General features: G+C 42.5%; 3 protein-coding genes across 3 annotated transcripts; 1 reads left to right on the plus strand and 2 right to left on the minus strand.

Annotated features, from left to right (window-relative positions):
* Positions 1 to 742: 742 nt before the first annotated feature.
* On the minus strand, positions 743 to 5,182 carry NDUFB5 (NADH:ubiquinone oxidoreductase subunit B5). The gene is given in 6 exon segments (NM_001245493.2): positions 743 to 984; positions 1,528 to 1,634; positions 2,588 to 2,649; positions 3,347 to 3,413; positions 4,316 to 4,404; positions 5,037 to 5,182. Coding segments are annotated over 6 exon segments (588 nt in total). The 5' UTR covers positions 5,179 to 5,182; the 3' UTR covers positions 743 to 863.
* A 258-nt stretch (positions 5,183 to 5,440) lies between these two features.
* On the plus strand, positions 5,441 to 9,075 carry MRPL47 (mitochondrial ribosomal protein L47). The gene is given in 7 exon segments (NM_001245661.1): positions 5,441 to 5,542; positions 5,772 to 5,917; positions 6,475 to 6,535; positions 7,199 to 7,295; positions 7,872 to 8,002; positions 8,279 to 8,374; positions 8,774 to 9,075. Coding segments are annotated over 7 exon segments (735 nt in total). The 5' UTR covers positions 5,441 to 5,456; the 3' UTR covers positions 8,892 to 9,075.
* A 1,109-nt stretch (positions 9,076 to 10,184) lies between these two features.
* On the minus strand, positions 10,185 to 19,041 carry ACTL6A (actin like 6A). The gene is made up of 14 exons (XM_030280547.4): positions 18,828 to 19,041; positions 17,995 to 18,071; positions 17,626 to 17,800; positions 17,167 to 17,267; positions 15,845 to 15,942; positions 15,100 to 15,194; positions 14,763 to 14,869; positions 14,588 to 14,677; positions 14,335 to 14,396; positions 13,896 to 14,010; positions 13,467 to 13,547; positions 13,143 to 13,238; positions 12,041 to 12,127; positions 10,185 to 11,457 (listed from the first exon to the last, which is right to left on the minus strand). Exons 1-14 carry the CDS (start codon positions 18,850 to 18,852, stop codon positions 11,377 to 11,379), a joined length of 1,290 nt encoding a protein of 429 aa, XP_030136407.1. The 5' UTR covers positions 18,853 to 19,041; the 3' UTR covers positions 10,185 to 11,376.
* Between the last annotated feature and the right edge of the window lie 1,885 nt (positions 19,042 to 20,926).

Here is a 20,926-nt window from a genome sequence, read left to right on the forward strand (position 1 = left end):
GACATATGAGCCATCTAACCTGAGAGACTGATTCTAACAAAAAGGACAAGCAAAGCACTGATAGAAAATCAATGTCTTTCTAATGTTTGGCAGTGCCAGGAAATAGCAAACAAGGCAGTTTTTGCTTAAAATAATCCATGCACTGTTGCCTAATGTAAAAAAGAATCTAGAGTTTTAAGTTTCACTAGTTTAAGTATCACTAGATGATATTGGTTTAGTTTGGGCTTATTTACTTTAAAAAGTGAGGATTTTGAATATGGACAGATAATTTAGAGTCACAAACTGTAAGAGGCACTTTCTATCACTCTTGATAAATTTAAAACAGAGTGCCATAGTCTGTAGGACCTGAGGAAACACATCCCTCTAGTGGCAAAAACCTGCCAGTTGATGAGAGAACTCTTCATATTCCCTAAAGAGTTGCCAAAAGTGGTGTAAAAGAACAGCTGTACAGTTCTGAAAATGCATGGCAGGTACGTGTGAAGGTACTTTTCTTACTTACTTCATCTCCCACCAATTACCTGACACAAACCACTGAGAGAGAAAGAACCTTTAGCTTCTTGTATCTTTCACTTAAAACTATAAATACTAGAAATCACAACATGGAAACAAGTATTACCAACTTGTTTCATGTACGTATGTTCTGAAGGAAAGGAGTGATTGTTGGCAATGACATAAAGCATTTTCACTGATTAACTGCTTTAATAGCTGTATGAGCTTAACTGCCACAATTTCTTTCAAGATACTGGAATCAACACAAACACTGTTTATTAATTTTCATCAGCAACCAGCAGGATGTCTGTTCCACAGCCCAGTCACAATTTGTCAGTATGCACATAAAACTTTGCACACTGCCCTAAAATTGTTTAATTGTCAGGTGTGGCTTTCATAGAATTGTCAACAAGATTTTTATCAGGTGTTTCATAATGGTACCAAGGCCCGTCTCCCCGGTGTCTCATCAGTCTGCGTGCCTCCAACTCCAGCAGCCTAAAAAACAAGGCAACAGACACCCTCAGCATGAAGTTTGATTTACTGACAAAGCAATGATTTTAGCATTAATGGTTTATAAATATTGCTGAAGCATAGGTAGGACCAAAATATGAAGGGTTCAACTAAGACATGAGCTATTGCATCTTTGTCTTTTGGGTTTTTTTGGGTTTTTTTCTCCTCAGCAAGTCATTCCACAAAGGAGTAATAAAAATACTGGCAGTTTTATCACAGGTTCTTCTCTAAGCTGTGAGCATTAGCACGGGCAGAGAGAGCTCCATTTGCTGATTCAGGAAGACAGAACTACACCTTTATAAGTACAAAGTGTTTTGAAGACCCCCAGCCCTTGGATTGTTCTGGTAACCCGAATCCTGAGAGGGCAGAGATAGATAACAGATTCTGTGACTCCCACTCTGGCAGCAGCCAGTGCAGGCAGCACTCAGGGGACACATGAAAGCACTTTATCCAGCTCAGTATGTCATGCAAAATCACAGAGTCAGCTACAGCATGGATCAGGATTTTAACCCCCCCAACAGAGCATACCTCAGTTCAGATTTCCTCATTTCCACATCAAGCAGGGCCATGTCCTTCTCATAGTTCTTCTCAGGGGGGTCAAGTACATAACGAGCTATCCAGCGGGTTATGGGGTGCTGGAAAACATAACAGCAGAGATTGTCTGTGCAAGTGCCAAGTAGAAATGTCACTCTGCATATCCACAGTCCTGAAAAGATGTCATGGGCACCATGAGTGCTGCCATTCAAATCATAACAGTAAAGTTACAAACGTGCACAACTACTTTTGAGATCAGAACCCTAAAAAGTCGTATTTCTTTTGCAATCCTTAATGCCAAGATAACCTGCAGATGACTGTTCTGTAGCAAAACTAAAATTTAACAGAAGATATAATTTATTTTCTTTCTGTTAAGGTTCCTTAAACTGCCACAGTAATCACAGAAGTGGACTCCAAATCTTACTGTAATCAGCAACATTTCAAAATTCTGCTTCCACATAGAGGGCATTTCACTAGGGAAAAAAAGTCTAAATTAGTTTAAACACTCACAATAATGTTGCTGAATTCAATTACTTCCTATCAGGAACAAAACAGTGCTTGCAGCAAGAAGCCAGGGACTAATTTTAAGAAAATACAATTAAATTGGAACCATACAACCTTGAGTTTGTGACTATAAAAATCTTCGATTCTAGATCCAAAAGTGTGTGTGATATAGGACCTTAAAACAATACTGGCAAACAACACAAAAGAAAGAAACGTCACTGTAAACTCCAGTTTCTTAAGACACTGAAAAAAGAAAATAAAGACAAAACCATGATTTGAATGCAGAGAACTTTTCTTACTATTTAGGAATATTACAGAAAAATTCTTGGCATACAGTTCCAGCAGTTTACTGTATACAGAGCATTTGCATCTGCTTGTGTCAGTAAACAGATTTCCTACAGCCTTTTACATGTTCCATAAAGCCAGAAAAAAGTTTACCAAAATCAGAACTGCACTATTTGAGTTAGTCATACTCCATTCATCATACTCCATTAGTTTTACTCCCAAAAAGCATCATCCTAAAAGGCTGTCCATACCATGTTACACTCACTTTGTAGTATTCCCAGTGCTCTGGAACATAACCTTCAGGAATCTCTGCAAGTTCTGCTTCACCTGACAAAGAAAGGAGGAGAGGAATATTGAATTCTGTGATTATTTTCCAAAGCTACCTTATAGTCTGCCTTTCAGATAAGGAAAAGATCATTGTTCCACACAGAGAGTATTAAATCCTTCAGTGTGAGCTCTTTTCAGAAAAATGGAACTTTCAGTTTTTGCAGACACATCACACTGCAAATATATATTCACAGACTTTAAGTGACACACCAAAAGGGTAAAATTAGCAGCTACACAGAAGAAACAACTTGGATCAAGTCCACAGAAATACCCTTTAAAATACAGGAGCTGAAAGCATGGACTTTTCCTGACTTCTCGATTAAATTAATTACATATCATTACAGCAGGAGATTTAACACACGTATTGCCAAGCAGAATTTTGGCATCTTTGCTAGATAAAAAGCCAGAGTTGCACTCTTGTTAAAGCAAGTTACTAAACTACACTGATGTTTGAAAGACTGCCAGAAGAGAGAATGTATTTTTATTTTTATGTGAGAAACTTTTTTCTAAAAAAGCAACAACTAAAGCAAATATACTAGAAACATTTTCTATGTAGTTATACAATATCACTGTATTTGTTAGGCCTATTCCATGGTCTTCCAAAGAGAGAGCCATAAAAGAGCATTTTTTCTGTATCCAGCATGCTTAATTCCCATTTAATAACTCTTACTTTGCTTAGCCCTGACAGAGCACTCACCAACAAAGATGTTGATATATGTTAAGAGCACAGCCACTGGTATTCCCGTCACGAATAAATAGAATCTCTGCAGAGGGGATAAAAACAGTCAGTGTGGGAAATTCAGAGCCCTGACAAAACTTACATGAGACCTGAAAATATCTGAAAATAGTGGAACAGCCACTAACTCTGAGATTTGCATTTCTAGGTTGGAAAGGGATGCTGTGTGTGAACACTGCTGATTGCAATGGGTTCACTAATGAACCAGAACACACAGAAGTGATGCTGTGTCGGCCCTGAGCCTGTTCAGGTCAGTTCCCATCTCCCAGTGAGGTCAGTGTGGGCAGCAGCAAAGAGCAACACCTCCCTGAAATCCCTCAGCATCCTGGCAGGGCTGGGCGGGCTCCAGCACTCAGCTGCAATCAGCAAAGCAAGAGTCCAACACCAGTGCAGCCACTGTGGGCTCTGTGGCTGAGGAAGGCACAGAAATGATCACACAAAGGGAGTTGTACCAAATTAGCTGCTGCTGCTTATAATAGGATTTATCCAAAACCTGATTTTGGAAGGGTCAAACTCAGGTTGGGCTTCCTAAATCTCACCTCTGTTGTTAGTGGTGTAGATAAGTGAAGGCAAACCCTGCAGAAGAGTAACTGATATGTTTCAAAAAGGAGGATGGAGTAGAAAGCATTTGTGGGTCATGCATATATGAACACAGACGTGTAATTTAAGAATGCAACTACAGCAGTAATTTAAGTACCTATCACAATCTTTGCTATATAGGCAGTCTTTGAATTTCATCTAGCCATGATTTTACAGCATATGACCAAAAAATTCTTAAAGAGGACCTGAAGTTCTTGTTTAGGTAAACAGCGCCAGCCACATTTTAGATACTATCGCATAAACAAGAGAAGAAATTGTATTTTAGGCACTCTTACACCATTTGCAAGTGAGGTGCTACACTGAATGCAATACATTTGATTTTTAACTCACCAACAAGCTAAGAAATCGAGAATCATAAAAACTTGTTGCCTTGATGATAAACATTCTCTTCCCATGGTCACCGCCGTGTCGTACAGGAACTGCAAATTGAACCAGAGTATTATGGTTTTGTATCCTGTTGGTGCTTATGCCAGGACAAGGTCAAACATACGTGGGGAAAGAAAAAAAAAAAAAAAAAAAAAAGAAGAGTGTACAACAGCAGCTGAGTTTTCTGCAGTTCACGTAAAGGGAGTTGTACCAAATTAGCTGTTGCTGCTTATAATAGGATTTATCCAAAACCTGATTTTGGAGGGGTCAAACTCAGGTTGGGCTTCCTAAATTTCACCTCTGTTGTTAGTGGTGTAGATAAGTGAAGTAATTTCACTTCACTTATCTTATTACTTCAGTTCGTCTGAAGTAATTTCGTATTTTGTTAGCATGAAGCTATTTTTCTCCTAACTATAGACAGAGATCTATGCCCATCTGTAAGCAGCAACACGGAGTCAGTGAATGTCACCATAGAGGGCCGAGTAAATGGACAATTACAACGCCAGGAGGGGCAGCCCCCTGCCCGTTCCCTTTCGTTTTGTACCCACACCCGGTAGTTTTCCACAGGAACGGGGTCCCAGCACGGCACCGGCTCAGCCCCGGCCGCGGAGGGCACCTCTGTCCCGCTCCGCAAGGTCACCTGGCCCCCGCCGCCCCCGCCCCGCCGCTCCCTCTCCGGCCGTACCGAGGATGCCGGGGAGGCGGGGGGCGATCCCGGTGATCCCAGTAATCCCGGTGGTCCCGGTAATCCCGGTGGTCCCGGCGCTGCCCGCCCGCCGCGCCGCCCAGGCCGCGGCCGCCCGCAGCACCCGGCTCATGGCCGCCATGGCTGGGACTGGCACGGGGCGGGGCTGGCGGCGCCGGTTCCCGCCGCGGGGTGAAGCCGCCGGCCGCCATCATGAGAAAGGGCAAAGCCTGCCCCGTGCCCCCGGCGCAGTGCGATGCCATGGAGGTGAAGCCGCGCAGGCGCCATCTTTGAAAAGGGCAGAGTCTTCCCTGCGCTCCATGTACAGTGGGAGATCGCGGGGTGAGGCCGAGTGGGCGCCATCTTGGAAAAGGGCAGCTCCCGCCCCGTGCCCCCGGCGCTGTGGGAGGACGCGGGGCGATGGCGGCGGCCGCGGCCGTGGCCGCGCTGGGCCGGAGCCTCTCGGCCGCGCTCCGCCTGCCCCGGGCTCGGCCGGGACTCCCCGGGTACGCACTGCGCCGGGGGGATCGGGCTGAGGCACGGCGGGGCGGGCGCCGTTCCCGGGAGGAAGGCGGGTGTCCGTGTGTCCCGGTGTCCGCGCGTCCCTGGGGGCTGAGCGCGGTGCGTGGCTGCCGGCATCGTGCAAGGGCAGCATGATGAATGAAACAAATATTCTCATTTAGCAGAATACTGTTTTTCCTATCGTACATAGTTTTCCTTCTAACTGTTATGCAGGATGGCACTGAACCTGTACCACAAGAACCTACCAAAAGTTGAAACCCTCCATCAGGTGAAGTTCCTGCACACAACTGTGTCTCGGAGAGGTCTGGAGGAGTTTTTTGATGATCCAGGAAACTGGGGGGAGAAAAGTGTAAAGTCTGGTGAGTTTTATTTAGCATTTTTGGTAGTGATCTTTGAGCTGACATATGACCTTTTTTTTTTTTTTGTATTATAGGGAGCATTTATGAATGCTCCCTATATACATAAATCCTATTTTTCTATGTATATGTACATACATCCATGTGTGCATCTTTATGCCTGTTAATTTTTGCTGTGTTTATAAAAGCAAATAGCAATTGTGCAGCAAAGTGTTTTGCTGTAAATCCTCTGCCTTGCTCTGAAGTATCACACAAGAGATGTGCTTTGATGAAATATAAGTACTATGGAACTAAATTAGTTCAGTGTAAAGATTCATCTGAGAGCTTTCTGTATTCCCAGCCTTTTACAAGCACAAATAAACACTAAATACAATTGCCTTTTTATATTGTATTTTGAAAGCAAAGCTGAATATCCTCAAAGATGGCTGTCCAAGCAGTAGTATTTTAAAAGTGGTCTTTATACTGTTGTGTCAGCTGAACCCAATAAAAGCAGTTTTTATTTTTCAGAATAAGAAAACTTTGTTTCATTAAATTAATGGTGTTTTTTTTATCTTTTACAGGGGATTCATGGAATATAAAGCAGCTAAGGGGCAAGAGTAGTGAAGACTTGCACAAACTTTGGTAAGTAAGTTTTAGTGAAGAAGCTTCTCTTCTTTCAGAGCAGCTCTGCAGTTGTCCATAAAGTGTGGCTGGTGAATGTATGATGCAGTAACTTTAATCTGGCACAGAGCTCTGCAGGCTCCAGCCAGCTTTGGGCTTGGAGCAGCCCTGGTCCTGCTCAGAGCACAGAAGCTGCACTGCAGGTGGCTGTGGGACACTTGTGGCTAGTTCAGAGGGCTCAGGTTTGGTACAAACCCTCTGGGGGTTGTTTGAGTGGGACAGACTTGGTTGTCAGTGCCTTCTTGTGGGGAGGGCACTTCATTCCATCAGGGTGCTCAGGCCTACATTTATTCTGATTTTGGAAGTGTCTGAAGCTGGAGGTTGCATTGCCACTTCAGGCTGAACTTAATCATTACTGTGAGCAGCTTTTTCCTTGCTTTGTCTTGTCCTTTTCATGTGTACATGTAAGAAGAATCTGGCTCTGTCCGGGTAGTGGAAGACAACTTAGTGTTAAACTCTTCCCTCCTAAGCCCTCTTTATTCCAGACTAAGTAAACCTGTCTCCCTCATTCTCCTCTTTTGTTTCATTATATGAAGCCAGCAGGATTTGGGATTACAGATAGTAAGTGAATAACTGCTTAGGTATCCCAAAGGCATTTTTGATTTACTGTGCTTTCTGCTCTAGGTATGTCCTGCTGAAAGAAAAGAACATGCTCTTAACTTTAGAGCAAGAATCCAAACGACAGCGCAAGCCTATGCCAAGTCCAGAACGCTTAGAAAAGGTAACTTTTTCATGCTACATAAAAACTACAACTCTTAAAATTGCTGAAAGATCATGTGTTTGTAAATTTGTTAAAGACCTTTTTTTTTTTTTTTTTTTTTTAAATTATGTCCCTGATTTTAGTGTATGCCTTAACTGCTGAAGTCATAATTTGGTCAAGGCAGCTTTCTCTTTGTCCAGTGGGCATTACTGGTGCTGTGACCAGACTCCAGTGAAAACTAAAATAACCAACAGCCATTACAAAAAATATTTGCTTCTTCTGCTTCCCTCTAACCCCTGCCTCAGAGCTTCCTGTACTTCTGCATCAGCATTGGATGTGGCTTTATACATTACCCAGCTGGTCTTTAATCAGGTATCAGACTGTCAGCTATTTCATATCTGTCCTGCTGTCAGATCAGGTTTTTGAAGCACCCATTCCTTATTGTTCTAGTACACAGAGCCTGCTGAGAGAGAACTCATGATCAAACTCCAGCATGTTTTACCTTTGTTTTCCCTTTAAATTTTAAGTCTTTGAGATCTTTTGAATTTTCAGCATTGCTTTTTGTTGGTGCATCCTGAAACTTTTTACCATTTCCAGGTAGAAACATCTATGAAAAATATAGACTTGGTTGTCAGAGAAAGAGAAATTGCTTTGAGGCTTTTACAAACGGGCCATGAAAAGCCAGTCCCTGGCGAGTGGAGAAACGACTTCCTGGGACGCACCTTCTGGTATGGAAAACCTTTTTTAACGTGTGAGTTTTTCTTGGGGTGTGTCTCTCTCCCAGAAAATCCTTGTCTAATCAAGGAAGGATGCACAGACTGTACAGAACACAGCAGACAGAGTTACAGACCAAGCCAGCAGGAGCTGGAAATAAATACCCACATACAAATTCTGCCATCTCCCAGACCACTTTATCACTGTACTTGAAAACAAGAGAAACTGGTAAAATCCTAGAATTAAGATGACATGTACATTCTGTAATCATTTTTATCTGTCTCCAACAGGTACAGTTACAAGGAATGGCCAATACCATGGCACTTAAACAAAAAACACAAAAAGAAGAGATTTTATTACTTACCTCATGTGAATCACTTCATCAGGTAAAAAGATTACTTTGACATTGAAAGTTGTCTTCTGATCTGTATGTATCCTTATTCCACTTTAAAAGGAAAAAATAGCTGTAATATTTTGGTTTTCAGCTACTAGACTAATAATTAGGCTTTTTAAAATTACAGCTTGCTCTGTTTCTTTTTTTCTGCTCCCACGTTAGTTACTAAGGTACATGGTTATGCAGTGGCACTGTAAAAGTAACTTCAAATGCAGAATATTAAAAATTCAGAAGCAAAGGAAAAATGTTACCCTGCAGGCTTTTTTATTTATCAGAAGCAAATGAATACTGAAGTTGTTAATCACTGAGTGCATCTATCTGTTTTGGGGGGAGCTCATTAAAGTGGTCACAGGCTGGCTGGAAATGAACCACGCCAACTTCTCTGTTTCAGACTCAGACTTGAAAAAGCCTTACGGAAAAGGGCAAGGCAGCAAAGCCTGGAGAGGACGAGGCGGAAGGTTTTGGAAAGGAAGTTCCCCGATGTTGCTGTGAAATCCCAGAGCCAGTAGCATGCTGGAAGAGCACTGCAAGCAGCTGGTCAAGTGTCTGTGGAACATAAATCATGTTCTGGAACCACAAACAACTCCACTGAGCATTCCAGAGAGTCTCCATCTTTTTTTTGTTTTTAATACCGCATTTGACTTTAATTAAACTTGTGATCTGGAATTAAAAAGCAGCTTTGGTGTGCCTAACTCAAACCATCTCTCATGTTTCCAGGAACAAATGTTGTGTTAGCCAGCTGTTAGAAGAGATAGGAACAGTGAAGAGCAGCCACCGAGTGCCAGCTGACAGTAACAAGTGTAGGGGTAATATTTACCTGGTTTAGTGTAACAAATGTGCATCAGAAACATGAAAGCATCTGAAGCTCATGTCTGAGCCTTTTCCTTGATCATATTTTTCCTGCTATTTTTCTGAATATTTTCCCTGAGTTACAGGTAAGCTACACAAGGTGTATTTGCTCTCTGCATAAATGCATTGGTAAATGGGCTTTTCGGTCAGCTATGAGGAATTTTTTCCACTGCTTTAAGTCTGGCTTCTTATAAAGTATGAAATACTCAGCATGGGAACTTCTAATATAGTTGTCCTACCTTGATTTCTGTGACAAATTCAAACACTTGTACTATATTTTTTTTGCACAGTGCAAAATGTTTGAAAGAAGGCTGCAATAGTCTATGAAATTGAAGTAGGTAGTGCTGTTGCGCTCAGTTCATGGAAACACCTTCACCTTTCCACTTCATGAAAGAGAAATCTAGATCTAAGTCAGATACCAGTCTTTCAGGAAGCAAATGTGCTCAGCAGTATAATCTGGTAAAACACTGCAAGGGAACCAGTACTGTTTCCTGTGAGTATCTATCTCCATCATTTGGACCTTCACTTACTCCTCTGCATCACATAAAATTCCCACTGTTTAAACTCAGAATCTTTTAGTGTGAGAAAACCTCCAGCAGTGTTTTGCTCTCCTTGTGCTGTTGGAATATTAGCAGATATTACTACTGTACTGCAATTCTTTTAAGAGAATCAGAAGATAAAAGCTGATTTGGCATAATGAAATCTAAGCATGCCACAGAAGGAAAGCTTAAAAACGCCACCCACTGCAGTGCAGCTACAACTGAGGGAGCAGTTATGTTCCACGTTCCACCTGAATGGAAATTGGACTGAGTCTTCCTTCCACAATGACAAGAGCTGGTGACTTTGCAGTTTACCTCATTTTGCAAAAGAAACATGGTTTGTCAGTAGCATTGAAAATCTGATCAAGTAACTTTGTCTAAAGAGCAAAGATTCTCATGATACGACAAAAGCAATTTGGTTTGATAAATTACTTTATTATTTGGAGGTAATGTGAAACTTTTCAAATAGAGGCCTCATAATTATTTACCCACAAGATCTTTTAGGATACAAAAATGTAGCAGTACTGTTTATTTTTTTTTAGATCAGTTAAATGCTATTTGGTTTTCCACAGCTTTTGAGATAAGGAGCAAAACTTCATTGTGTCCCAAAATAGATCATCACACCATTGTAAATTAAGCTTAAAAGCAACATTGAGCTGTGTCTTGACAGCCAATTCCTGCTGAACAAAAGTCATCCCCATTCCTGTGACCCTGAGTGCACCTTCCCCCTGCAAACACAGGCACTTACAGACCCTGCTGGGAGGCACAGGGGGAGCCACTCGCACTTCGGGCTCCCTGCAGCAGGGTCAAGCCACGCACTGAAAGCTTCTGACTCTGCTCCCAGTCCCGGAGAGGCAATTCTTTGTCTTAATTTCCCTGTCTCCAACAGGTTTTGCTTCTCACCACCATCACAAAGGCATTAAATACATTCTTAGACATCAGGTGGAAAGCATTGCTTGCTTATTGAAATGAAACTGCTCCATAATAAAAAAAATTAATAAACCAGTGCTTAATATAACATTCACTCCATGGAATGTAACACTTCTGTGAGACAGCAAAAGTTTACACTAAAATAGATTGCTGAATACAAACTTTCAACTTTTAAAACAGCAGAGTAACTTTCTCTGCAAGTACTCATAAATTTGCTCAAATATAAAAGACCAAATTTTATTTTTTAAGAGAAATATAAGAGCAATTTAAGGCCAAAGTACCAGCAAGGAAGACTAGTATGTGAAAATAGACAAGAAAATAGACAAGAAATAATTAATAAATAAGCACAGGCATTTGCAAGGTTTTGCCTCTATCTATTAGCTAACCTGTAAAGCTGTTCCCAGGAAAAGATACTAGAGAAAATAGACCTTTATACAAAATTATAAAATGCTTGTTACAGGAATTATTGCTTTACAAGGGAGGTAAACATCCTTCTTCTATTATAGTACCAATTAGGTCTCTCAACATTTCTAAGGTTTGTTAAAATTGAGCTTGAATTATGCAAAAAACCCAATATAAACTTCCTACAAAAAGGAGTCCATCCCATTCCTGAGTATGCTAAAGCTATAAAACAGAAGGAGCACCGAGCAGGCAGCAGTTTTCACAGTAAAGAGGTCTAAGGACATTTTCTTTCTACACACTGTTTCCCTCCTTCTTCATATTCTTGTTTAGAAATCCACATCTGCTGGAAAGTACCCTACAAAAATAAAGAAACAAAAGCAACACACAATGAAAAAATAGCAGAACACAAATGATGGTTAACTGAAACACAATTAGCTTTTCCTAGGAGGGAAAACAAGCAAGTCCTTACATTAAATGAAGTATTAGGACTTGACCTGCTTAACTATCTCTTCCTTTTAGCAGTTTTATTGCTAAGGGATTAAACTCAAGACAGGAAGTGCAGCACCCAATGCTGATTCCAGTCCCCCTTTCCCAGGTGATAAATTAACCCCCAAAAGCATTTCAGTGCTCAGTAACTTGTACAATTAATCTCAGGAATATGATTCAGAAACAGGTTTGCTACTTTCATGGTGTACTAGATACAGTCTAGAGAAAGTGCATGCATTTTAAGGTTTTACCTTGCCATTAAAAATGGGAGAATATGCTGTGACTGTAATCATTCACAACTCTTTTTAAAACAGATTCTCTTCCCCTTACCATGAGGATAGCCAAAATTATGACTACGTAGCACAGACTCTGCAATGCACACTTCTGGGGAATCAGATGTCTGGGTGGCAGTGCTGTTCAGCACAGCAGCACAGTAACCCAGGTTTACTAACCAAAGAAGCCAAAATGGAGCCCCCAATCCACGAGCTGAACCTCCGCTCCACAGTGGTGTTGTTTGCTATCAACTTCAGGCGCATGCTCTGCACAAAAGGAGCAAAAGCAAACATCACACAAATGTAACTTGGTGACCTTTAGGGACAAACAGCACAAGGAACTTGGTGCCTATACCAACATGCAGCTGAAAAAGCTCCCTTTTAGTACACCTCCAATACTGCTCATCTGCCCTGCATTTACAATTCAAAACAACCACAGTGGAACAGGAAATATGGTTTTCACCTTGTCTCCCAACAGCAAATGGTTAAAGCAAGGAATGGGGCAGGTGGAGAGCAGTAATATCACAGTGCAGTGTCATATCCAACATTGCACTGGGACTAAAATGACTTATATTGCTAGAGTTATCTAGTCTTATTTGGATCCATTAATTCCTTTTGCTTTCAAAATGCCTCACAGCAATAAAATCTTTGAATTTCAATGGGCTTCTCCTCAGCTATTATAAGCAGTGAATACATTTCTCAGTTTCTCCTAACATTCATCATTACAGAGTTGTCCCAAGCAGAACAGCTTTGCTTGAATACTAAAATTCAAGAAATATTATAATCTGTAGCTACTCTCAGATGCAAGGTATCAATACTTTCTTCGACATCAAGTGATTAAAAAAATATGTAAATATTTCATTCATAGATAAAACCTGGTCTGTGATTTAGGTTGTCTGCAGAACCAAGGAAAAACAATTGCCACAACAAAGTGACCTCAGGCAGATTGACTGAACGTGCCTCAAGTTAGTCAGCAACACTTCAAAAGAGAGACCATCAAGAGAAATATTGGCTGTTGCTTGAGGACAATGACAGAACTTAGGATCACAATCTGAAAGCAAGAGTAGAGCAGTAAAATACTCAAGGAATATTGGAGTTTATTCTGTATAAAACTCTTCAAGAATTATATTGTTTCTTTAGAGAGGGAGGTTTCTTAACCCTGCAGAAATCTATTCAGATGTCAGGTTCCTAAGAAAGTCAAATCCACAATATCCTTGTGTACTTATGAGGCAGCAAAGTAAAATGGTGAAGTACTCAGTGCAGTAATGGAAAGTTGTTTTACCGGTGGGGTTTTCTGAGACAGCTCCCTGTTCAATCTGTCTGTGAAACTCTGTATTAGAGTGTTTCCTCCTGCTACAATCACACTGCCATAGAGACCCTAAAAAGAGAAAAAAAAAAAAAAAACAAACCTGGAGCTTCACCTCAGAAGTCATTCTGAAAACATTTTGAAAGAGGAAACGCTGATGGTATTATACCCTATATACAAATACAAAATACTTACAGAATTATTCTAACATATTTATCATTATCCTAGGAAATCACTGTTGCTGTTCTAGTCCCAAAAACACGTATTAGGCCAAAAATCTCTGTGCCTTAAAACACTTACCGGCCTGATATCTATATCACACATTCCAACGCTTGTGGTGACAACGTGGCTCACACCCAACATCGTGTTACCAGATAAACCCTGCAGGGAAAATTGGGAATCTGCACATCACTGCTTCAGGAGAGCAAGGCATAGAAAAGCCCTGAATGAGCTGAATTTTACAAGTATTACTGGAGAGGGAGCTAAGCATTTTGTTAGGGAAGGAACAAAAATATCCCTATTTTTCCTGTCAGCTCATCACCATCCAATTTGAACATCTCATCCTTCCCTTCCCCAGCCATAATTCAAGACAGGCAAATTCTACCCACAGGAGAACCCCACAGGGCAAATACATCCAAATAATGAAATTAAAAATGTTATACAAATGAAAGCCATGTGATACCCTAGTCATGCAGAGCCTTCCAATCACAGCTATCACACTGGCTTTACCTTTACATTGGAAGGGTCAAACAATCCCTCAGGAATTTTCAAACGCTCAGCACCAAAGTCACAGTTGTAGCCATTGGGGAACTCGTAATGAACTGTTGGCATCTGTGCTGCCACCCTGGAGCATCAGACAGAAAGCAACACATTAAAGTGCTCTCCAAACAGGATGTCAAGTTATCTAAGCAGTGTGATAAACTACAGTTCCAATGGGAATACTGGGATCCATAAGACTTACACATCCAGTAATATTTATTATGATCTCATCTTGGAATATTGAACAAAAAACTATCACCTGGGTATATGCAGTACTCCTACTTCCAAAAATCATCAAGCTTTAGATAAAACCTTCTTCCATAACAAAAACAGCCAACAGCAATAAACAGGCTGAGCACTACATACAAAACTGGCAACTGATTTTACAAGAAAGAAGAAAGTAACATACTGTTCATCATAGGTTGAATCTGATACTTGAAGGACAGAAGCCTGGAAGTCCTGAATGACACACTGTGGAGTTAAAAATAACATGAACATAAATAATATGAATTTTAGTCTTCAATTTTATAACATTTATAGAATTGGCACTAACTTTTCAAAGATTTTCTTGTTGTTCAAGAGAAAACACTGATACACTTGCAAACAAATCTTATTTATGGAACATTCGGGGGAGATGAGAGCACGAGGAATGACCTACTTACATTACACATGTAGTTGTGCCAAGACCTGGTGACTTGGGGCAACTTCTCTTTTCTCTTCCAATTTGCTGGCGATCCCTCACGAACTGCCTCCTGAGATTGTAGGGTACAAAGTCATCACGTAAGCATTACAGCCTCTCTCCAAGACAACACTCACTAAATAAAGTCACTTTCCCACCTTTGAAGCAATCATATATGGAGGAATTATCTCTACGTTCATTTCCTGAAACAATTCCCGGCACTGCATAGTGATAAAGTCTCCTGCAAGTGGTGATTTTACAATACCTACAAGGCAAAGAGGGGATCCAAAATAAAAACCGAAACAACTAACCTGGAAAGTATCCAAATCATGGATCATTTGGATACTCTCCCAACTATTTGTCAGTGAACACTATTAGTGTTTTTTCCTTTTTAAGGGGATACACAGATGGAAAAGCAGTAACAAAACTGTACAAGCAGAAGTCACTCTAACTTGGCCTTGATACAGCAGCGCTGTTATCCATGAAAGTTTATACCTTGCTGAAGTACATATCCATCATGCACTGGAATAGCAGTGGTGTGTGTTGCTCCACTATCCAAGATGAGACCTGTAGATCTTCCATTAGCAAAACTAGTCAAAGTGATTAAGGAAAATATCATAATTTTCACTTTAGAAAAAAATGCTGCCATACAATCAAATCTTAACTAGGAATGAGGACTCCAATATGATATTCCTCTCCTCTACAAAGGAATTTCCAGTGTATACCATCTTTCTGTGAAATGCCCCATCTCATAGAGAGAGCAGCATTTAACTTCCTTCCATCTGTGAACTAACTCAAGCTTTGGAGGCACAAGGGTCAGACTTCATGCCAATGCCATGCAGCAAGCTCTAAGTACATCCAACTCATTTAGACTCGAAGCTGGGAACATATTATAAGTTTAAAATAATTACAGATATTCTTCTTAAGGCTATGAAAACATCAAGCTCTAATTACTGTATTCAGTAGTGTGCCATTTCATACCTGTAATATTTTTATCCATAGTATACAATGGGAAAAAAATAATTAAAAAAAAAAGACTTTAACCCTCAAGGACAGAGTCAGATTGGGAGAACTTCAAAAATGAGCTCTAATCCCTTGAAGTTTAGAAAATGCAATTGTTTACTTCCTCCCTGGATTTATGGAAAAAATAAATTTGAAGGAAGTTTGCCTGGAAAAAGTTTACCATAATTTCCTGGGGGGAGGGAAGTAAAACCATGCAGTGAAGCATTTCAAAGGATACGCTGTCAGAACAGCAGTTTTACACAAGAAAAACGCTGGGATGTTGTAGTGCTCAAACATCAATTCCGTCAGTTTCTCACGCTTTGCCCTGGTATTCCACTAAAAATGATAAACCCAAACCAAAAGTAAGTGACTAAAGGAAGCTCTCGTTTGCACACTAATAAATTGCTAACACAATAAAGAAGTTAGCAGAAAACCTGCAGCCGCAGTTTCAAGTTATACCAAAATTCTACATAAATGGATTTCTAGTAATTTATGTCTTTAGAACATTTTTCATTCCATTTATACTGCAATACATCAATCTTATCTGTCACACAAAAGTGCTGCACACCTTTGGTGTTACAATAGATTTCTTTACACTTCTACAGCTCTTCCAGTGTCGGGTTCCCAAACAACTCTCTAAAGCAAGCACCCTGCCTTCCACAAGGGGAAAGGTACATGAAGAAACTTGCCCACTGGGAAGAAAAATAAATCCAGACTTTCCAGTTCCCAAAGCAGCTTTCTACGATTCTACTGTAGTTGTTATTAAGCCAGGATATATCTCATATATTCAACACTTTAAGGAAAATGTGGAATTTTTTCCAAGCCAATACAAGAAAGTAAGATGAGGTTTGTAAGGAGAATTTCAAAGCGAATGTCTCTATTCAGACATCCACTGAGCCATCAAACAGCCACTGCAAATTCATCCACACTCCACAAGCTGTGGTTCAACACAAGGGAACAATGAAATTCAAGAAAATAATATTCATAAGGTTTTATTACAGAAAAGCATCACTTCTCTATGGCATGTCTACCTCTTCTACTCTGACTTTCAAGATCTGCCTTCAAATGCTGATCATTTTAAAATTTGTTTTCATCCACTTCAGCTGCCTTACAGGACCACTTACAGAAACAAAGACAGAAAAATTAAAACTTCTCCATTATAAATATTGTTCTGTGTCACTTAATACTACTGGTAAAGCTGAATGAAGCAAGATTTTTGATGGCATTTTATTAAGTGTAACTTAATATAAAAGATATCCAAACATCTTTTTTCTCTTTATTCTAGGCAGTAAAGTTTCTTTTTTTAACTTTTGGCTTCTTTTCAGTAAGTGAAAAACAATAGCATATTGTAAATACTTGCTAATACAACTCATACAAACTATTTCAAAATAATGGTTTTTTTAGACATTTTCCAGAAGCTGTCCAAGTATTTTAAAACTGTCATTTCTGTAGCTACATTTTAGCACTTGTCACCTACAAGCCATTGTCAGACTTATCCAGGACTAATGTTTGCAGAGTTAGCAAAAAGACTTATCATAATGCACAGTTGGTTTTACTCACTGGTGCTTCAGACATAAGGACAGGATGCAAACTTGCTTCAGATTTAATATGCATCTTGTAAGTGTGATCCAAAATTGCCTGGAAACTATCCCAGTCTTCAACTATAACAACATTGAGACAAACAGGTTAGTTACTCCTAAGTTTTGTTTCATTTCATAAACACATAAAGGCTTTCCAATTTAATCTTTTGCATAGAGCTCTTCAGTCAAAAGCTGTCCTCAGCAGATACACATCTCCTCTAACAGATCTGCAGAATTCTCTTCCTCCACAACCACTACAACTTCAACAATTATGCTGAAAGCCCACTAACACTGAAAACCAACCACATGTCCCTGCAATTTGTAAACCAGGAATCCATTCTTATGGCCTCTGTTGCTGTACATAACAGCTGCCAATACAACTACAACTTCCTGGCAATGATATTTTAAAATCAGGTAGAAAAAGACAAGAGCACCATACTCATTCCATTTTTTAAAGGTGAAATGGCTTCCATATTCTCCCTTGGAACTCTCAGGGCATTGGTGTCTATGTAGTAAGTTGGGCCCCCTTGTTTGCCTTTGTCACCATCTATCTCCATCAGAGTGCTGCCATTGTCCCTTTCTAGCACCACACCAATGGCTGTTGGAAAATCCACCTGCAAGGCAATGGGCAAGCAGTACATAAGGATTAGTAATGTTTGGAAATTGGTGGTTTTCTCATAAATTCCTACGTTTCTTTATACAATACAGTCAGAACAAGCCCCAGTGTATTCAGAAGGGCTGTAACTCACAAAGAAGACCTAAGGCATAAATTCATGTTCAATTTCCATCGAGGCACAGATTCTCTCACCTTTGGGCAGTCCTCGCCTGCATAGCCTGCTCTCACTGTGTACGAGCCAATGTCAAAAACCAGTGCCCCGACTTCATCTGAAAAGATTGTTAATAAAGAATGGTTATGCTCTTCTGCAACCCTGACCTCTCCCTGCCCACCGCCTGCTTTACTGGCAAACAAGACAAGCAAATCAAAGGATCTTTTACAAAGCAATGACAAACTTTTCTATTCAGAGCTCCCGTTACCAGAGAGCTATTGGAAAACTGCAGACAGGCTTTAAATGGGGCATTGCAATCCCTTTTTGGTGTTAGGAAGAAAAATTTAGTAAAAGAGGGAGAACGTAGTAGCAGCTAAACGGATGACAAGATAAAGCTTTCAGAAAGTTCTAATTCAGCAGTCACACGAAGCCAGGCGAGCCCAGAGACCCCGCGGGTGATGAGGATGAGGAAGGTGGTGAAAACATCAACTGTGTGACGGAAGGGCTGAGGGCGCGAAGCGCCCATTCCTACGGGCCCGATCGCTGCTGCTCTATGCACATCCTAAAGGAAACCTGTCGGGAACGAGCGGTGGTCACGGGGGGCGCGCAGAGGGGCTCGGGGAACCACACCCGGCTCCCAGAGAGCGGGGACCTTGCCCGGACCTCGGTACAGCGGATCCTGCCCGAGGCCGCGCTGGGGAGGCAGCCGGGGCCGCAAAGGAGCCAACAAGGCCCGCGGCCGCCGCCGCCTCACGCGTGGGGCGCGGAGCGGCCGCGGCAGCGCCGGGCCGGGCGGAGGGAGGCGGGAAGCGCCCGCCGGGGCCAAACGCGCCGCCTCGCGGGGCGGGGGAGGGGAGGGCGGCGCCGGACTCACCTCCCCCGTACACGCCGCCGCTCATGGCTGCCGCTGGGCCCGGCCCCGCCGTCCGCCGTGCCCGCGCCGCCCGGCCCCGCTCCCCGCCTGCCCCGGTGTCCGCGGGCCCCGCGCTCCCCGCCCGCTCCTCTCGCCGCCGACCCAGCAACAAAAGCGCCCCGGCCACGCTCCCCGCCCGCGGCCCGGCCCGGCCCGCAGCGCCGTCGCCCGCCCGCCAATAGCAGCGCCGCGCGGGCAGAACTGGCCAATCCCGGGCGGCGAGGGGCGGGACCTTGCCGCGGACAGCCAATCCTGAGCCGGACGCGAAGGGCGGGCAGGCGAGGGAGTGTGGGGCGGGGGGGCGGTGTGAGGGGAGCGGCGGGCGGGGATGGGCCGAGGGCAGAGGCGGGCGGGGGTGAGGGGAGCGGGGCTGGTGCGCTGCGGGCCGTGCGAGCAGGCACAGGACGGGTCGGGCAGGAAGGGACCACACTGCATCCTCTGGTCACACTTCCCAGCGCCAGCAGGGTCGTCCCAGAGCACGTGGCACAGGATTGCGTCCAGAGCGTTCTGGGGTATCTCCAGTAAGGGCGACTCCTCATCTTCTATGGGCAATCCGTTCTAGTGAGCGGTCATTGCACAGCAAAGTTTTCTCACGTTCTGGTGGAACTTCCTCTACACCAGTTTCTGCCCCTTATCTTTTGTTCTGTTGCTCAGCACCACCTGAGAAGGGCCTGATCCATCCTCTGACACCTCCCTGGTGACTTTGAGGTCACCTCCTCCGAGGCTGGAGAGGCTCTGCTCCCTCAGCTTCTCACGAAACACTGCGGTCCCTTCATCGCCCTCGGCTGGAGCAGCTCCCTGTCCTCTTGCGCTGAGGAGCCCAGAATTGGACATGGGGAAGGCTGCCGGGTTGGCTGGACTCGGGAGAGGTGGCTTGTGAATCCTGAGGGCTCGCAGGGTGAGCTCGCTGCCACATGAGGAGCGGGATGACTCCAGAGCATCGGGACTCTGGAAAGGAGCCGCTGCTCCTGGGCCCTCCCCAGTTCCACCTGACAGGACAAGAGGCTATAATCTCAAACTGTGCCAGGCACAGGTTGGACTTGGTGATCTTGGGGATCTTTTGCAACGTAACTGATTCTGTGATTCCCCTGCTGCTGTCACTGCTCTGTTGGGCTCTTCCGCTGAGAATAAAAAGCTTTTGAAGTCTATCTTAATGGTCCTGCCTCGTGTGGTTCCCTTCTTGCTTGGGGCAGAGCCCTTGGTCCCCGAGGCTGGTTTGTCTCAGAGCTGGGCAGTTCAGCTGCCAGCTTTACAGCTGGACTTCCAGTTAGGATTTCACATCGCCTTGTTTGGTGTCAGAGCGCTCAGCCAAACCTGGTGTTCAGCCAGGACAGCCAGAGATGGCTAACTCTAAAGCTGTAGGAATTAAAGAAAACAAAAGAAAAATCTCAGCAGTTAGCATTAGAGAAGACTAAAATTTTAACTGGAGAACAAGGGAATTGGCTTAAAGGGCAAGTGTTCCTGGTGTACACCTTTTTGAATTTTTATGTGAGGTGGGTTTTTTTGGAGGGGATGGGAAGCTCTGTGTTCTTTTAAAGTTTACCTAAGATAGGTAGCTTGTTTTTGTAATGCCATAGCAAGTATCTTCAAGTGATTAGATTTAGCCAGCTTAATAGAATATATTACTTGTTACATTTACATTTGACAATAAAGTTTTGGATAGCATAATGATTGGACTATAAATGATAAAAAAGAAGTATTTCTTGTATTTTCACCATAAAACAAAAATTAATGGCGTGAGTTCGCTTTGTCTTACTTGGATAGGGAGTTCAGACCTTCCTACAAAACCTTAAGGTTTTTTTCCTAACCTGTGACTTAAGTTTCTTATACCTCCCTGCTTACACTGAATTTAATCAGGGAGGCAAGAAAAAAGCCAAAACTCACATTTGGTGCACCCAGTAGTTTTGTTCTGGGAGCTGAATAAATAAGCTTGGTAAAGCTGTTGAGAATTGAACGAATCACTACAAATGTCAGCAAACTTTATGCTGGTGAAGAGGAGAAGCAGCCTAGATGTGTGTGTTTGTACTGCAGCTCCTAAATGTCTGCAGTTAACATTGGGC

This window comes from Taeniopygia guttata, chromosome 9, assembly GCF_048771995.1.
Source record: "Taeniopygia guttata chromosome 9, bTaeGut7.mat, whole genome shotgun sequence".
Classification (NCBI taxonomy): Eukaryota; Metazoa; Chordata; class Aves; order Passeriformes; family Estrildidae; genus Taeniopygia; species Taeniopygia guttata.

Bases quoted from the DNA above. Each gene is read 5' to 3' on its own strand.
- ACTL6A (XM_030280547.4), bottom strand. From the start codon at position 18,852: ATGAGCGGCGGCGTGTACGGGGGAG. The intron at 15,943-17,166 runs GTGAGTAAAACC...TATCATTTTTAG, and splicing joins TCCTTATGTCTGAAGCACCA to TGGAATACCAGGGCAAAGCG. The intron at 15,195-15,844 runs GTATCCTTTGAA...CACTTTGACTAG, and splicing joins AAAACTGCTGTTCTGACAGC to TTTTGCTAATGGAAGATCTA.